The sequence below is a fragment of the Physcomitrium patens genome, chromosome 11 (genome assembly GCF_059467195.1).
Source record: "Physcomitrium patens ecotype Gransden chromosome 11, ASM5946719v1, whole genome shotgun sequence".
Taxonomy (NCBI): Eukaryota; Viridiplantae; Streptophyta; class Bryopsida; order Funariales; family Funariaceae; genus Physcomitrium; species Physcomitrium patens.
In genome coordinates this window covers 8,068,077-8,087,360 of record NC_143420.1, presented here as the reverse complement: position 1 = coordinate 8,087,360, position 19,284 = coordinate 8,068,077, and the positions used below count along the sequence as shown (strand labels likewise).

At 32.6% G+C, this 19,284-nt stretch overlaps 1 protein-coding gene, 1 long non-coding RNA gene and 1 pseudogene across 4 annotated transcripts; 1 reads left to right on the top strand and 2 right to left on the bottom strand.

Moving 5' to 3' along the window:
• Positions 1-2,660: 2,660 nt before the first annotated feature.
• On the bottom strand, positions 2,661-4,919 carry LOC112288828 (protein LSD1). Its single transcript, XM_073537392.2, has one exon. The coding sequence runs from the start codon at positions 3,704-3,706 to the stop codon at positions 3,143-3,145; it is 564 nt and encodes a 187-aa protein (XP_073393493.1). The 5' UTR covers positions 3,707-4,919; the 3' UTR covers positions 2,661-3,142.
• Positions 4,920-7,183: 2,264 nt separating this feature from the next.
• LOC149988140 (uncharacterized) lies at positions 7,184-9,789 on the top strand. 2 transcript variants are annotated; one of them, XR_016505484.1, is made up of 2 exons: positions 7,184-9,124; positions 9,337-9,789. It is a non-coding gene; the product is annotated as an uncharacterized LOC149988140 (long non-coding RNA). The 2 variants fall into 2 exon arrangements; XR_016505483.1 differs by having other exon boundaries at positions 7,184-9,164.
• A 1,503-nt stretch (positions 9,790-11,292) lies between these two features.
• LOC112288371 (nuclear transport factor 2B-like) lies at positions 11,293-12,586 on the bottom strand (annotated as a pseudogene). Its single transcript, XR_002971537.3, has 2 exons — positions 12,395-12,586; positions 11,293-11,731 (listed from the first exon to the last, which is right to left on the bottom strand). The product of XR_002971537.3 is annotated as a nuclear transport factor 2B-like (transcript).
• Positions 12,587-19,284: the final 6,698 nt, after the last annotated feature.

Sequence of the window (19,284 nt, the reverse complement as noted above, 5' to 3'; positions counted from 1 at the left end):
ACGAAATTCAGATGGTCGTTACGTAATTGACGAACGTGGGATGTTTCCGTCAGTGTTCGTGCGGGGTTGATGATGGATCGTGAGCATGATCTCTGTTGAGTGGGGCTAGAGGAGTCCATTGCTTGAGGTATACATGTTGAATCTTGTACCTTTGAAAAATATTAGAGGATGCCTTTTTGAAAATCATGTCTTTTTTTGTGTTTAGTTATAATTCTTATGAAACGTATGCACTATACTATGCAGATATTTAGTATTGATATGGTGTAGCTTTATAAGCTTAGTTTGTACAAATACCCCTTTGGTTATGTCTTTAATTGAAATACAAAAAAATGCAGTTTACGAATGTATTTATGAAAAATACATCTGTAGAGTTCAGTTTTTGGTACTTTTATTAAAATTTAAACAATAACAATACGGTATTTAGATTTTCAAACATTTCAAGCTAAAAATATTCTCCTTAAGTGTTCAGAATAAATATGGTCGATGAGTTGGAACTGCATTACTTCTTGGTCATGAATTAGAGATTATGAATTGAAACTGAGTAAATAAATTCAAACCATATTGCGGTATTAATATGCTAGGTGTTAAAATTTGAACAATCAAGGTGTCTTCACTGGAAGAAAGTAATGTCAACTACCGAGTGTGTTCGTATTACTTTGAAGCAATAATAACTTTAAACATGTTTTTTTAAAATAAGTTTATTAGTATTTTCCATATCAATCAAGATACCTTGATTCACAAACTGCCACATTACCAAAAATGTAAACTACGTCTTCAGGCCACACACCACTTGTGTAAATTAATGTCGAAAGCTTAAATTCAAGATGAAAACATTCATTAGATTGGTATAATATTATGTTGAAAAGCAATTAATAAGCTTAGATATCCCAGTAATAATAATATTCAGCACTTAGATGTAAGACATAATCTTTTTGTTTGAAATTGTGATATTTTCATGCTGGTTAAAAATAGAACTATTAAAAATGACACTGAGAAAGAGTTTATAGTCACAAAATTGGTGACGAGTTTTATTTCATCAAATCTATACATTAACTACTCTCACATGTCCAGTGTTTCTACATTACATCGGCGTGCAACCATGGTTAGTATTTCACAGAGCCACGAAATAGGTATTATCACTTTACCTACAAGGGTTTGATCATTTCATACCAACAAAATGCATGTCAGTTGAGTAGCTAAAGTCTTAGAATCATTACTGTCAAAATTGTTCACGTCACAGACGATGACATCAGTTTCAACAGTAGAAATCTTTGAACAAAATTGGTTTACACAATTTTGTGAAAAAGTCTCATGAGCAAATCTTGATTTGAATGTGAGTGAATTTCGGGGCTTAATTGTCCAGTTGTTGCATGATATAATTTTAATTATATTTATAAAATAATTAACAAGACAAGGCAAAGTACGACTACATTAAATCTCCGTGTGATTTGTTTTAGTTTAAAGCACAATGTGATCATTAACAATGTTAGAAAGCTGTTTGAATAATTGTCATATATGTGTATGTATGTATGTATATACATCTTGTCTTAAATTCATACATACATATACTGAAATCATCAAAATAACTTTGTAACATCATCCATAACCAAATTTTGTTCTAAATGTCCAACAAACTAAAAGGAACCACAAGAAGAGAAATGTTAAATGTAGTTACAATTTGTGTTCCCTTGTTAATCGATTTTATAAGCATAATTAAAAATCTGTCGATCAACCATCACAAAACAGCAAGACAATGAGGCCCCAAAATTGCCATACAAAATCAAGATCTAATCACTGAACTTCAAACAATTTTGGGCAGAATAATCACCTGCTGAAACAACTGTCACCCCTACAACAAGTCAGCTTTTAACAAAGATCACTCAATGACTTCAGTTACACAAAAGACAAAGAGTTGGTTAGATCAGTCGAGTTGAACCCTGAAACTGCCAATTAGAACCTAAAAGCAAAAATCAAAAACAAATATTAGAAAACTTCCTGTAAGAAATACAATATGAGGTAATGGAAGGCACAAAGCAAAGAAACGATTCTACCTAAATACATTCCAGTTTCCTGGATCTGACAACATACAAAAGCCTCATTCACGAATAGTTACATACGTAACGACTAGGAAGCATGTCTAGCAAGGAGCGAGTCGCATCATGCTATTTCGCATTACACATGCGAAAGTCTGAGACAAGCTTGAATGAATCACTAACCAGGTATTGCAGGTGACTGAAAGCTAAATAAGAATTAAGATCTAAACGTAGACAAAGGACCAACACATGCATCAAAACTATAAAATAAATTAAAACTAAGTCGGTAAAACAAAAACCTCAAAACACCCATAATCTCTCAAGAACAAAGTGGCAGGCTAGTAGTCCCAGTTAAACACCGTAAAGTCACGCAAAGAACTCGTGCATAATGTCCACTGATTAAAAATCGAAGGTGTGAAACACCCAGCGGCGCCATCCCAAAGAGGTTTCCTGCAAACGCTCAAACAAGAGGTTGGTTTCATCTCCTCTCATGGCAGGACCCACAGAACCACATCCTCACCAGATCCAACACTGACAGCTAGAGCAGCTTCACGTCAACCCAGATAGGAGTGAAAGAGGGGTTAAGGGGGTGGGGGAAGGGAAAAAAGAGATTTCGACAGACAGCAGTTTGGGAATAATTAACGTGGGACTTCATTGGTTGAAATGCACAAATTGAACCTCATAGCCCTATATCCTAAACCCACCGCTATGCATACACCAGCATCCTACTACTACCCTTGCAACAGCTCGCTGAGCTTACACCTCTGGGTAACTCCAGACACCAAAATGACCCCGCTCGATAAGTCACTACGACATCCTTGCGAAGAGGATCCGGAGGCCGCCAGTAGTTCTGCACCACAATCTACCTGCTCTAAATTCGCCGCTGCCTTCAATGTCCTTCCCATCATCATCATCATCACCATAACCTCCTTATTCAAAGTGGTTTGAGTCACCACCCTGAACACCATTCATCGTATGATCAGGTTCGCCATCGATTATCTCCCCGCCTTGTGTTGCTTGCCTGCCCTATCCTACACTTTGTACCTGGTACCGATCACAAGCCAATCACCACTGCAAACATGCAACTAAACAATCGCCAGCTAGCATCGTTACCTCCGATCAGTGGACACGCCCACAGCCACATTGCTCACCAGCTTCCCACTCTCGTCCATCGTCATGGGGTTCTCCACCACCACGGTTTGCGTGTGAGACGATGTGAGAGCAGGAGGTGGCCCGCCATGGGCTTGCGGAGGCCTTGGCTGCTGCGATATCGATGGCAGCTGGACCCGCATGCTCGGCATCGTGATGGTTGTTACAAACTGGCACAGTGCGCATTTCACACTCTGTGCGCCATATGCGTACATCAGCGTCATCCCGCACCCGCCACAATTGATATGAGCCACCTGGGGGGCTTCCATCGCCAGGTTCACGGTGTGGCAGCAAGAGCACTGCACGCTGGTGGCGCCGCGCATGTACATCAGAAGAGTCCGGCATCCGCCACAAACCAGTTGAGCCATCTCTGTACCGTGGGACGGCACTTGCGTTACAGAACTGCAAAGCGCGCAGCGTACATTACTGGCCCCTTGAGGATACACGAGCAGGGTGCGGCACCCGCTGCATATGAGCTGTCCTTGCTGCGGTTGCCCTCCCTGCATGGATGGATATGGCATCATCCAATTGGACCCCGGTATGGTTCCTCTTTGATCACCCCTTCCCCGTCACGGTTCAATACAGCCACCCAACACACCCTACGACGAAATCTCAGAATCAAACCCCACCAACTCCAAACTCTCGATTGGAGAGTGGAGCAAATTGTCCTCCAAAGTAGTGCGCAATTCCCGAGTGCCGATTCCTAATCCTCAGCACTTCCCCCTACAATTTCACTCAACCAATCTGAATCAAACTCCACTCAGATCTCACAGGATCCAACCCCCTTCTCTCCGCTTGGAGTCTCCCACTCACCCTACAAAACCAGGTCACAATCCGATCTTCCACGCAACTCAGGCCCAAATTGCTACCCAACCTAGCAATCCCAACTTCCCAGTGAGCACAAACTCCACCCAAGCAACACACATATCCCAGACAAGATCACCCCAATTTACTCAAACCCGCGCGCCTCTACCCACAACCGAACACTCGTTCCTCCTCCTCACACTCTCAAAACAACACTACCACAACCCGGCTCTCTCTCTCTCTCTCTTTCTTTCTCCTCTGTTCTGCGGTCTCTCAACCTCTCTCTCTCTCTCTCTCTTTCTCCTCTGTTCTGCGGTCTCTCAACCTCTTGCCCTTACAGACAATCCACACCCACGTCAAACCCGCTCTGAGTCACTCAACACAACCCAACCCAGGCCGCTTCACCGCTACTACTGGTGGGGAGAAGGGCCGTGTCGGCGCCAGAAAGCACCTGGAAGCGACCAGAAACTGATAAACCACGAAACTACCGCTGTGTTACCAACCCACTAAGCCAGCCCCCAACCTCCTCCGCACTAAATCGTCGCTAAACCTGGTGCGAGACGCGACCCAATGGTCCCTTACCCAGATTAAGCCACTTCCTCACACCAAAACCCTCGCGACTGATGTCGTTAAAATTGCATCACTCTCTTTTCGTCGCCATCATCCCCATCGCCACTGCCCTCCAGCAACACGGCCACGACAGCGCCGTTGTTGCAGCATCATTGCAGCAACTACAACTGCAGCAGCAGCAACTACAACAGCAACGACGAAACGCCATAAATGGCAAATTCCCCAACGCTGATGGACACGGTTGGCACTAAGTATAGCACCCAGTGAGGATGGTCATCCCTGATCGATGTCAATCCACACAGTCTTCGTCGAGATTGGTCCAGCCCGCCTTCTACCACTGGACCATCAGCAACAGCGCTGGACGTTATGCTCGGGGCAAGGGCATCAGTCCCACGATACCCCCGGGCCCAGGTTCGGCGAGGCGCTTGCTGGGTTGGTGCGTGCCTCCCCCGAGGACTCGAGGTGGTACCGACCTAATGGACCTGACAGGCAGGCAGGTAGGTAGGTAGGTAGATTGGTGGGATAAGTTAAAGTAGGCTTTGTGAGGCCCAATGTGCGGCGTAAATTATATTACTTTTACTGCGGTTGCTTTTGGCGACTAGCTTTTACATTCAGGCTGGTCATCGAAACGTGGGAAAATGTGAAAATTACCGTGGGTATATTCAGAAGCAAGCCATAGGGGATGGGTAAATTTGTAATTACACTTCCGTTGGCACTGGAGCATAATGAGGGGGAAATTAATGCGTCGAATCTGATTTGTTGTCCATGGCTACTGTTTAATTGGAGGAACGTTTCGAAGGATGAAAAAGTAAAAAAGTTCCGTTTCCGTAACAAGGGATGGATGGTCTTTTCCGTTCGTCATTGAGACTAAATAAATAAAATGCATCATAGAAAAGTGAAAAGATGGTTGTAGTGGAAGTAAGTCATTTAATATATTTTTATTTTGGGGGATAAACGTAAATCAGTTTTGCAGATCTCTCTCAAGCCAAACGAGTGGATAGTTTGACTGAGTCTCTTTCTTTTTCTATTACTTTCTTTCTTACCCTTCAAATACTCCATCTCTTCACTATTTTATTTTTTATTTTTTATTAGAACCAATATTGCACTACGCAACATGGACAGATAAATGTGTTTGTTAACATGAGGTTCGAAAACTTCAAATTTTTATTGTTTTATTATTCACAATATATTGAACGTCTAAAAGTTCAACAACATAATTTGATGTAAAAATCAAACTAAAAACAAAATACAAACAAACATACATAATAAAACAAATACAAATTTGGTATATTCAGTATTATATCAGTACTATGTAGATAGATATGTAGATCTGTATGATTTTTTCACTATTCTCATATGGTATGATTAGCAATTAGTATGATATATATATATATATATATATATATATATATATCATTAATTTAAAATAAAAACTACAGACCATATTTTCAAAGATTAAAAGGATTACTTATATTTTCATGGCTAATTTTTTATAAACATATTACTAGTTATTGCTATGTACATGTCATTAATTGATTTCATGTCGTTAAACATGTAAAATTTTAAATATATTTGAATAGAAACACATTCAATATTGCTGAAATCTCTACGTTTGTATTAGTCACAAATCAATTACACTAGAAACGAATTGAAATCGAACACGTGCAGGCCACCACAATATCGTCAAAAATACAGACGAATGTGGACGAAAGATGAATGAATTGGGCACGTTCTCATCGATGACATGGCATAGCGACCTCACCTTTTTTCACGTCCAGAAATTACTTTTCCTCCAAAAAGTACGCCATCGCCTTTTTGACCAGTAGGGCCTTTTGATTCTCAGCTGCTGACCTGGCCTCATCCACACAGTTCACATGTCTTCCTGTTGTGAATGAATGAACGAATGTCGTCGAGGCATGGGGTCTCATGCACACATCCATCCATCGTTGATCCGCTTCCGGTTCGAGCTCACCCTTCTAGTAACTTACTACTTTACCAAACAAAAAGTACGCGTTCACACTGCATGTGAACTAGTTTGTTCTGGTCCTTGGCCTTCAGGAGTCGTTTTCACTAATAATACTTGGGGAGAGTGGTAATTTGGGAGGAAAAAAGGGGATCGTTAAAGTAAAAGTCATTAAAAAAGGCACCCCATGATACAATTCAATGTTCTCAAGGATTCAAAATCAATAATAGTAAACACGATGCAGTTATACCCCCTCCCTTTGCTTAATAATACTCGTATATAAAAGTCTTAAATAAGGTTGCAACGAACAATACTCATTTTCTCAATTCCCATCACAATGAAGAAGGAAGGGACCTTGCACGTTCATAAAAATACAAAAGGAATTTCGATAGATTTATTTGGTTTAAGAGAAAGGAATGAGGAAGATCTGAGTTAAATGTGTACCTACCTTATATGAATATTTTTGTACATATATTTACTATCCAATCTGGATGTGGATGAATGATAAAATGACATTTTTATCGTCTTCTTTTTTCTTCCCCCCCTTTTTTTAGTGGAATTGTTTTAATGAGGGTTACGCTTTTAAAATACAATAAAATAATTGGAGAAGGGGGACATGGGGCCCATTAGTTATTCATTGTTGTAGCCCTTGCATCATGGCATACTTTGGGCGGATGGACCATTATTTATATGGATGATTTCGAATACAATACTTGTCATCCATCCATGTCATATTACATTGCATGCTCCAACATCCAAAGTACACAACAATTTATTTATTTATTTGTTACTTTTGTTCATGTCATTAATTTTAGTCAACTTATGAAGACTGGTAAGTAAAATTAGAGGGGATTTCTTCAATGATTTAGCTATACTTCGAACTTACACAGAAATGATAAAAATTCATTTTAGAATTCATGATAATGCACCAAGATTTGAGGTTTAGATTTCTTCAATAACTTGAAAATTTTATAGTAAACACAAATAGAATAAAATTCTCAGCATTTGGGGCTTTATTTTAATTCTTCAAAAAGCATTATGTGAATGCAAAATATTAAATTCATTACATGTCACTCTTGAGTATGTTGAAACTTGTGAAATTTATCTTACACCCATCTTTCTTTGCAAAGTTCATCTCATATTGAAACAATGTTTCAAATAGAATTAACACAAATAAATAGTAAAATATATTGGATTTTCGAATATAGTAAATCATTTTAAAGAATTCGTTGATGTTTTATAATAGTGAAAAATAATATACAACCATATTTTACTTTTTAAAAGGAAAAAGAGAAAGAAATTGTGTGATGGATCATGGTACAAACATTGAAAATGTTGGCATGTTCACGGACAAAGATGAAAGTCCTTTTACAGCCAATGTTCAGATGGACAAATGAATTAGAGGAAAAATAAAAAAAAATAAAAAACAAATCCAATCATGTAATTGATTAGTGTTTAAATATGTATGTATGTACACTTGTATATTTGTTTTGCACTAGGTTATATAATATGAAACATGACATTATATTTATTTATTTGTTTGTTTGATTATTTGACGATATGTAATATCTACATGCAAAAAAATTTAAAAAAAAACATGCATAATGATTTTAGGAAATTAAGATATTGCATAGTCCATTCAAAATTACAAATGATACAAATCTTGGGCTGACAAAATTTGTTAATGGTTGAAAATTCGGATTAATATAATAGTATTGTGAGAGATGAAGATTTATTTTTATTTAATTATATTTTTTTTGAGAACCTCATTTTTTTGAGAGGTAAGCGTAATTGCTACGTGAAGATTCAAAGAAAGCTAAACAATCTTTAAAAAAAAATGTGAAGAATCTTGTATGATATCTCCAAAACACCTCATTTGAATCAATTGATTTGATTGAAATGAAGATTCATGATTTGAATTAAATGATTATTCTATCACGATTATTTACCCTCAAAAACTTCATAAGAAAATAAGAAAGAGAAAAGCTTTTGAAATGAAAATAAAACTTGATGTTTCAATATTTTTGACGAAATTAGGTTAATTCATTTTGAATTTGAATGGTTGCACTACCCTGTTGCTAACTGTGCACAAACATCAGAAGTACAACAAATTTATGTATTTTCAACACCATTATTTTTTATATGTCCTCAAAGTCAAAAAGCTTTTAGATAACTTGAAAAAGTATTACAAAAATTTGATGTAGGGGAAAAATGTCAGTATGGAAGGAAGTAGTGCATTACATCTTAAAGCCATAATTTGTTTTTATTTTTGTTTTGTTTTGTTTTTATTTTTATTTCATATATATATATATATATATATATATAATTGATGTGATATGTAAGTTTAAAATTTTTAAATTTTAATATGAATACAGTGCAAGAGATGAATCATTTAATGTTTCTGAATATTTTCATTAATTAATCAAAGAACTCTATCAAAGATATTTATTTTTTAAAAAAGTATAATTTTTTTAATAATAAATTGCTGGATTTATTCGAATATAATTACGGGGTTAAAGATTAAGAATACATATCTTAATGAAATTTAAAACTTTAACATTAATCTAAACCTGCAAAGACTCAGAGGCCTTCAACTTTGGCATGAGTTGAGACTATTATTTCTTATAAAATGGAAAATTATTTAGGTTTTTTCTTTCTATATTAATAATTTATAATATCAATTTGATTATTGCAAAATATATACATATATATATATATATATATAGGTCTCTATACATATACATATATATTTATAAACACAAAAATATGCAAAACTAACTCACAATTATGGATGTTTTTGTTGGTCATATGTTTCAGTACTTTATACTATGTTAAAAAATTATTCTAAAAAAGATAAACAATGCCATTTATGACTATGGAAGAGCTGACAATAACTTTTGGGCAAACAAGAAACATACAATGATTGCCATTTGGAAATATGTTGGTAAAATAACATCCACAAAGCAAACAAATCTTTAGAAGAGTGAGTTTCTACACCCAAAAATATTCTTTTAAGAATAATGCCTATGGGAAGCAATACCATATTTAATGCCTCTCATATGGACTTTATATCAGTGATGACTAATTTGATGGGTTTAGAACAGAAGAAGAATAATTAAGGATGTCTTTTACATGTGCGAAAACAAAATCAAACTTGTCTTTTGCATGCTTTCTAATTAGCAAACTTGTATGAGAAGGTTATGTGATATTTTTAATTGAGGAATAGCACGTTGTCAAAACTTCTACCAAAGAATTTGTTGGTGCACAATGGAGAGGAAAAAAACAAAAAACAAAAAAAAAAAAAAAAAAAACTTCTATTTCAACATTAGCAAAAAGTTGAATGCAGTAGAAATTTGGACAGTAGTTGAAATCTCATCCAACCGAGATATGTGGCGATTTGAACATTGTTGTCTTGGCCATCTCAATACAAAGGAGTAAAATTATTCCTCAAAGCACAATAAGCAACATATATCCTGGAAATTCGAGCATTAAAAATGTTGCATCAAACACCAGTAACAAAAATGTGACCTTTTCTTAGTAGCCGTTCAATGCATGACACCAAAATATTAGATTTGTGCATTTAGATGTGTGTGTAGACCACAAAGCAAAGAGCGCAAGAACAGTACTGAAATTGAATGGGCCCAATTTGATAGATATCGTAGAAGAAGGACAGAGAAAAAGGGGAAGAAGAAGAAGTAGGGGGAGAAGCTATAATAATGGCTGGTGCTAAGATTTGATACACGTATAACTTACACACACACGCACCAGTCAGTGAGAGTTAGTCAAGTCAAGAGGGAGGAGGGGCTTAAATTTTGCCTCGATCTCATGGATTTAGGTTACGCCGAAATCAATTGAAGTGCACAAAGGGCAGTGGTACTACACTCCTGAGACCTTCTTCAATGCACTCATGGATGGATGCGTTGCATCCCCAAATGGTACTGCTAATTAATTAGTGCTTTACCAGCCATGCTTACTTGCTTTCATTCAATTTTGTGACTGCTTGAAACTTGGTTGGGTTCATGCACTCTCCTTGGTTCAAAACTTGGTTGGGTTCATCACTACGAGTACAAAGTATACCCACCCCTCATTTTGCGTAGGTAGATATGAGATTGGTAAGGTATTGGACTTTTTTTTTTTTTTGTTTTGTTACTGTTTTTGTTTTCTTGAGTGTTGTTGTAGCCAACAGCTTATTGCCAGTTGCGTATGCTGCCTGCATTTACTTGCTGGGGTGAAGAGTCTCCTAGGTTCAAGAGACTGCTTCCTAGACTGTAGGCTCCTGGAGCAAAGCTGAAGGGGTTGATGCCACCAAAACTTGCCTGCAGACCGGGGACTGGGTACTAAAGCATTTTGGACTTATTCCATCGCCGGAAATGTGTAAAAACTCTCAGTGAAGTACCCGGCAGTATGACAAAGGTATTGCAGCTGTTTTGTACTCGAACCACTCATCAGATTGACTTGTACTCAAGGTACAAGTCAATGCGGTGAAAAAAACACAAATGCCAACGCAGTACTTGCTGCAATGGCAGACAAAAGTAACATTTTGTGTAAGTTAACGATGGAGCCCTCCCTGCGGACTATGTTTCGAAAGTAAATATTTTGAATGTGCTAAGGGAGAAAATATTTAACACGCTGTGATTGTCTCCACCTTTTTACGATGAAAAAGGGACATTGAGAGTGTCCTTGAATAGGAACGAAAATCCTTGCAATTCCGTGGCTTGGGCAATAGACAACGTTTTGACAATAAAAATCAACTCATCCATGGTGGATAGGAGATTCACAACCCCCTTCGCAAGATTTTATAATATGCAAAAGTGCTACCATGGATATAAATTACATGAAAAAATCCAGAAGTGATTGGCCTACAAAGAATTTTACGATGGGTTAGCAAGAATCTATACCAATCGAGAATTCTCCAGTAGATTGTCGAGAACAAGGATGGGAAGATTTTGCTGACGATAACTGGCTGGAACAGAACTGCCAAATCTGAAGGGTCGTCACTTCGGTGCCTGCAATATGCTCGAAGTGGCCACAAAATCTTTCGGCTCCAAGATCCTGAAGCCCACTAACTGCGGTCACGTTCATCAAACTTGAACAGAACATGCGTAGAGCAACTCTTTCCTGTGGATGAAGGTGCACATTAAGCATAGTTGAGACGGAAAATGTCATTGTTAACGCAGAAGCTCCCCTGTGGTGTTGGAAGGAGATTAAACATCTGCAAATGCAGGGACACAACTTAGGAATCATACCAGATGATTATCAACACAAGGAAATTCAAAGCAACCCATTCTTTGCAGTGGAAGTCGAAAGAAACAGCAGTTCTCACAAGTCCAATGAAACACAAAAAGCGAGTCGATGAAACCAGAACAGTGAACTGTGATGCGAAAGAAAAAAATAAGTAAAAAAATAAATTAAATCACTAGACACATAACGAAGAAATTCACAGATAGCTATTCATTTGAAGGAAAATACAAGACATCAAATCCATATTAGGACTCGCAGCAAAAATGCCATGCACGCATTCCACAAAAGAATTGTTTCGATATTGAAGATCTCAAGAGGAAAAACTGATTCAAAAAAAATGGCAGCAAAATTCATGTCAAAAAAGTCCAGTAATAACCCTTTCCGAGACCAAGAGACAGATCAGATAAGAGCTGACCAAACTAGACCGATTTCTTTTTGTTAAGAAAAGTAACCCACCAAAGACATCGAGAGGACAATTATAGGTTTGTTCATCCTAGAAAATGCACCACAAAAGAGTCCATGACAACCCTCCATTAACGTCAACAAAATCGCTGCAACACTCAACTAAAAGAAAAGCCACCCAAAAACCAACCCCATGCTCAAAAAGAATTTTGCACAACAACCCAAACACCACCTGAATGAACTTGAGCAAGTGCACTTCTCCCGGCAGTTGCAGGTTCCCACTCACGAACACGATCATACCACCCACAGGTCCCGAAGGTTAGCAATCCACGGTGGGGACATCCCGAGAAGGGCCTGCCGGTTGGTGTCGAACGTGGGATAGTAATGTTTTCACAAATGCATTGCACAGCGCATCGGAATCCATTTCTCAAAATCCCCCCCCCCCCCCCCCCCCCCCCCGCTTGTCGAATTGCTCTCCCCATCGGCCACCCGATCGTGCACCTACTCGGTCCAAGCCAACACGAGGCCCCGCCCCATGGAAGGACCAGCACAGCTCCTGGCACGCGCGAGGCGTTGCTCGTCAATACGTAAAAGTCACATACTCATATCCCGGATCTACACCTCCCTTCCGGTATTCGCCCTATATCAAAACTCCCCATGGACAAATTGTTTCCGTGTGAATACCGACATTTCTCGAAAACTAATCCGGCTACTTGTCAAGGACCAGGTGGCACTGATAAGAGCCCCAAAACGGACTTCGTCTTCGGATTCTTGCTCCGCGGAGCCGGCTTACTCAAGGGATGTGACGCTCGCGGAGCTTGCGACTTGGAGAAGTAGATTCGTGAAGCTTTGAGCGGCGGGTGCGCAGGCCAGCGTGGATTACGAGAAGGATCTCCTCTGCGACCCCCACTACGGGGGTCGCGCATTGTGTGGCCGCCTTTGGGCCGTGACCCAGTTCCCGATTCTCGTTTCTGCTGCGTTTCAACGCAACCTTCGTGGTGGGTTTTCGCTAGAGATTGTTGGGTTGTGGGGTTCGAAATTCGTACTCCCGACGGTACCTCCGCATGCGTTTGAATTTCCACGCGGCGGTGGACTCCGTCCGTTGCGCCGGCCTCCCTCCCCCCGCCTTGGACTACCCTTCTTCTAGGAAACTGCCAAGTTTCATCCAACTTAGTCGTACATTCATATACGGCATTCATCCAACTTCACCGTCGCGGGTCACCACCCGTGCGGTTCTGGATGTGGTTTAAATGGATGGATGAACCATCCGGCTTCGTCCCTTTATATATGTTTTGGGTTTGGGTTCGCTCTTTTTATTTAATTTTTTATTTATTTACTGTGTATGACAAAAGTTTCAGTAGTGGAAAGCGGTTTTGGCCACATGGGGCTTCTGCTTTTCTTCATTGAAAGTTGTTGTCCATCAACAATAACTGTGATGATGAATGACTAAGAAGAATATTCAAAGAGAACAATGAAAGATTGTACTGATGCATGTTTCAACTAATTTTTGTTGTTTGTGTTTTTTGTTAAATTATTTGCATTCGTTTCCTAATTATGATTAAAGCTTGCCACAATATCACAAGTTACATTTAAGAAATTTTATTATTGTATTTTTTATTTTTTAATTTTATATTTATATGAATGATAATCTAATATAATAATGTTAATAACTGCACCATTAGGAAATGTAAGAAAAAGGCATCAATCTCCCCTATGTAATATTTTACAATGAAAAATAAATTTGTAATCTCTTTGAAGATAATCATACATAATACTTTACACCTCTAATACTAAAAATATTGTGTGTACATAATCTTACATACAAAAAATCCAGATATAATCATCAGAAAAAAGACTTTATATATATATATATATATATATATATATATATATCATTAAGAAATTTCTTAAAAAAATAATGAGAAAATGTAACATTAAAAGAAATATGTACAGAAATATCGACAAATTTATTTTTCATTCCTAAAAAACTTGGAAAAAGTTAGTGAATCAAATCAAAGTTACATCATGCATTTATTTTTGTTGAATCTCTCACATGTTTTGTCAATAATTTTAACCATGCTAAACTTTTATCTAGAAATTAATTTAAAATTTTGATTTCTTTGAATAAAAGGTAATAATGAAAATGATTATGTGCATCTATCTATCTATCTATCTATCTATATATCTTAAAACACAATGTGATAATACTCTATTGCATGTATATATTTGAAGCTATTGTTTTACGATAATAATAAAATATAATAAAAGAATATTTTTTAATTTGATTTTTTATGCTATTTAATTTTATAAATTCTACATTAGTAATATAATTAAATACATTTATTTATTTTTTATTAGAAACTTTTTATAATATTGTTACTTTGATTAAACTTATATTGTGTTTAGAGCTAGTATTGTGGTCTAAAATCTTTGTATTTTAATGGAATATCCAAATATAAAATTATAAAATACTTAAACTCTACTTAAAAGCTAACAAAAGTAAAAAAAAAAAAAACTAATGTACATATTACCTAATACTTTAGATAATAACTAAAATATTATTTAAAAATTAATTAAATAATTTTTTAAAACAAAAATTATTGAAACATATTTAAAACAAGATTAATTAGTAATAAAGATAAATAAAAATATTAAAATATAAAGCAGTTAGAATATTTTAGTTGTATATATTTTAGTTATATATATATACAACTAAAATATTCTAACTACTTTATGTTCTAACTGCTATATATATATAACAAAAATATTAATTAAAAAAATACTTTGAAAATATTTCTATTAAATTAAAACTAACATGTATGTTGTTAAATCTTAAATAATATAATATATATCTATTTTTATAAATGATTTCTTAAAATAAAAATTAAATAAGTTTCTAAATATAATGGCATAATAAATCTAATTTTAGAATTTAGGTATCATTGACAATTGTATAATTTTAACAATATAAGATGACCATGGTAATTGAAAGTGTTATAAATCTTCGTACAAATAATTAATATTATTAAGAGGATAATATTATTATATTAATACTATATTAATAATGGTTATAAAATAATTAATATACACAATCAATAAAGATAGAAAATAATAGGTTGGTAATACAATTAAGTGCAATTGGATTATAAAATAAGATAGTGTTTTGATAAAATTTAAGATATAGATAAATTTACTAGATACAATGCATTTATAAAATGTATAAGTGATTTTGCAAAACATGTATCCAACTTACATTCTAAATGTTTACTTCATTTTTCTAACATCCATGTGTATTTACAAACATAAATGTCAAGTAGTTGCCTTGTATTTTGTGTGCAGCTTTGAGGTTAAAAAAGAAAAACCATCTATAAATAATCATATATGGTTAGGGACTTAAGATTTGTTAAAATATTTTAGTGTGAAGAGCCATTTAAACGTTTTATACATCCAATATTAGATACTAAGAAGGTGTTCATTTTGCTATGGCCATGTGTCAGTACTATTAGTTTATAAGATTATAAATTTTTATTGTGTGATGATTTATCTCTCAAATAAAAAACATATTTGGTTTTATTTGGTAATAAATTTTATTTTGTTTGATATTACTTTATTAAATCAAAATTAAAAACATTAACAAGACAAAGCATGTATATGTGTGTGTATATATATATATATATATATATATATAAAATAAAGATGATCTTAGATTGTTTTAAATATTAATTTTATATGAATAAAATTTTGACTTTTTAGTATTTATAATTTATTTTAAGTATTCTACTATTATTTATTTGCAAAAAACTATCATGATTTTGATTTATTTTTTAATGCTATTTATTTAGAAACTTAGTTTTAACTTTTACCTATATTTTTGATACAAATTTAGTAATGAATATCAAAATCCTAAATATATTAGAAAAAAGATATTTTTATATAAGATTTAAAAATATTGCTACTATATTATTGATTAGTACTAAAATCCTTAAAAGATACATACTTTCAATAACTATAACAACATAATATTGTTATTGTTACATTTACATTAATTCAATCTAATTTCTTCTAAAATAAAAATAAAGTATTAAATATTTTATAATTCTAATTTTAGTATTAATATTTTAAAAAATATTTTTAAATATAAAACTTAGATTGGTCAATATATAATTATTTATATAATTATATATTAGAATTAGTATACATCATATAAAATTAGTGTATTTTTCTTACATATAAGTTTTATTTAGCTCTTGTTTTTATAAACTATAAAATATTTGAAATATTTTCTTCTTAAATATTATATTATTATGAATAAATAGGTATAAATAAACTTTATTAATTTTTTTGAAGCAATATTTTATTAAAAATATATTTTTTTCATAAATTTTTTCTATTAAATATAATTTTATTTGAAATTACAAAAATAAAAATAGAATATGATATATTGTATATTTTTAAATTTAATAAGTCATATTAGAAACCAATTATAACTAAAATTCATATAAATAAATTTATACTGATAGTTGCATTTTATAGGAATTATTGAACATTTTTAAGATAGATTTTAATTTTTGTATTTTTATCGACCAAAATTAATTCGTAATTAATAATATAATTTTAGTTTTTAATCTATATGAATAAATAAATATTTTTTAAATTTTAAATAAATAATAAGATACACACTTAATTAAATTTATAAAAAATAGAAAATTGAAGTTGAAGAACCAAATTTCTTATATATTTTTTGTTGTATAAAAATAGTCTAGAGTTAATTTATTGTGAATTCTTTTTTGTAACAATTTTTTTATGCTCAACCGTTCTTGTAATTTTTATACTATTCATGAGTTTTCTTATTAAATTACCAAATATGTGTGTTTAAGGAAATCTTTCAGAAAGAAAAAATATTTATAAAACTAATTACATCTTATTAAAGGATCTTTTACGCTATTTAAAATTAAATATAAAAAGTGACATATTTTATTTCTAAAATATAATAAGCAAAATTATTAATTTTTATCTTAATAATGTTTTATTTATATAGATTATTAATTAATAAGGTATTATCATAATTAAAATTTATATTAAAAAATAAATTATTTGGATTTTTTTCAAAAATTATGTAAAACATACATATATTTTTATTATTTCTCTATGAATCAAATAAAATAATTAAAAATTATAATATATGTAATTATATTCTATAAATTATGTATAAATAAGTCTCAACATAATAAAAGTATTGAAATAATAGTCATTATTATAAAATAGAATATAATATAATCTATAATTAAAAAAATAGTGGATTCTTTTATCATATACCTAGTCTAATTTGTTGCATACAACACCAAATAAGACTTACTAAATGTTTTTAGGAATATTTTTAATATTTTATTGGTGATAATTTATTAATCACATTTTTTATCTAACTTAATACATTACTAAAAATTTCATTACTTTCATCTAAAAATCTAAATTATACATTAAATAGCATGAAATTTTCAAGCATTTTTCATCATATTATTGAATGTAATTTCATGTAGTCATCCTATTAGTTAATATAATGGATTTTTTGTGCTAAAATGAATCAAAGCTTATAAATCAAACCACTTGCTTTAAAATTAATGAGCTAAATAAATTTATAAAAAAATAAAACTAAAATTCAACAATAACAACATCAATAACAAGAATAATTAGATATGAATGGATCTCAAAACCTTGTATCAATCTTATAACTATTAAATTATATGTAGACTTAATTTAGCCTATAATATTATAATAGAATTTTTTATTAGCAAAAATAATCGTTTAAAATTATATTAAAAATTTACTAGTCTAAAAACAATTACGAAAAAAAAATTCAAAAAATCCAGAAACTACAACAAAATTATTTATAGAGTCTATGAACAGTTTTAAGTATGTATGTTAAGAATTTATGTACATATTTAATACTCTTTTAGAGCACTACAATAATCATTATCTAATAGAAAAAGAAATGCAATTCGAATTTCTATCAAGTACAAAGAATCACTGTTGATTTTTTTTTTTTTTTTTTTTTTTTTTTTTTTTTAATTGTATAATAACACATAAGAATTTGTAATACTATAAATTATCTAAAATTTTAGTAATTTATTTTATGATAAATAAATAATTATTAATTTTTACTACCATAGAAAGATTGATTATAACAAGAATATTTTGATAAAAAACTCTAGAGAATTTTGTGACCTCTATCCACCTCAAAAAATAAAATAAAATAACATACACAAAATTTTAAAGAAAATTATTGAAATTTGATCTTATAAAGAATTATTTTTTATATGTGAAATTTTATAATATTTTATGTGATTATGTAGAAGCACAATTTGATGAAATTAAAACCAACAATCACTAGAAAGATTAAAGAATAAAAGATTTAATGTCTTCTACTCCACTCCTAATAGTATTGCTAAAATATACTATATTATTGTTATATATATATATTAAAAATATTTATTTAAGACACTCTTATATAATAGTTGCAAAAGATAGTGATAAGGTAAGATTTTTATGTTCATGAATCTTCAAAAATAAGGAATAATAGAAAAAAGATAAACATTGTCTTTGGAATTATTTGTATAATCTAGAATTTAGGGAAAAAAAGATTGTATTCATGTTGTAGCTATTTTGGTTAAGTTATTCAAATAATATTATTATTTCACTTCATATAATCTCTAGATGTTTTTAAAATAAATATGTAATGTGGATAAGATGCAAATAAAAACAATTTAACAATTGTAGAAAATATGTTTCTATTATAAAGTAATAGTCATCATTGCGCAAAATAACATTGACAAGATAAAAATCTTATGTTGTGATTTTAAAAAAACTTGTTTATTTATTTACTTGTTGGATTCTTATTAGATTGAAAATTTATAAAATAATTTTATTACTTTATGGTTATTAAAGATATTTTTTAATTTAAATAACTTCTATCTACTTAGTTTTATAATTTGTAGCAATGAAGATGTATTTGCACCCAATAAAATAAATTTATAAAAATAAACTTAAAAATTGTAATATTTTTTAATATTTTTTTATTTAATTAATAATAATTAAGAATTTTTTGTAACTTGGTTTAAAAGACTT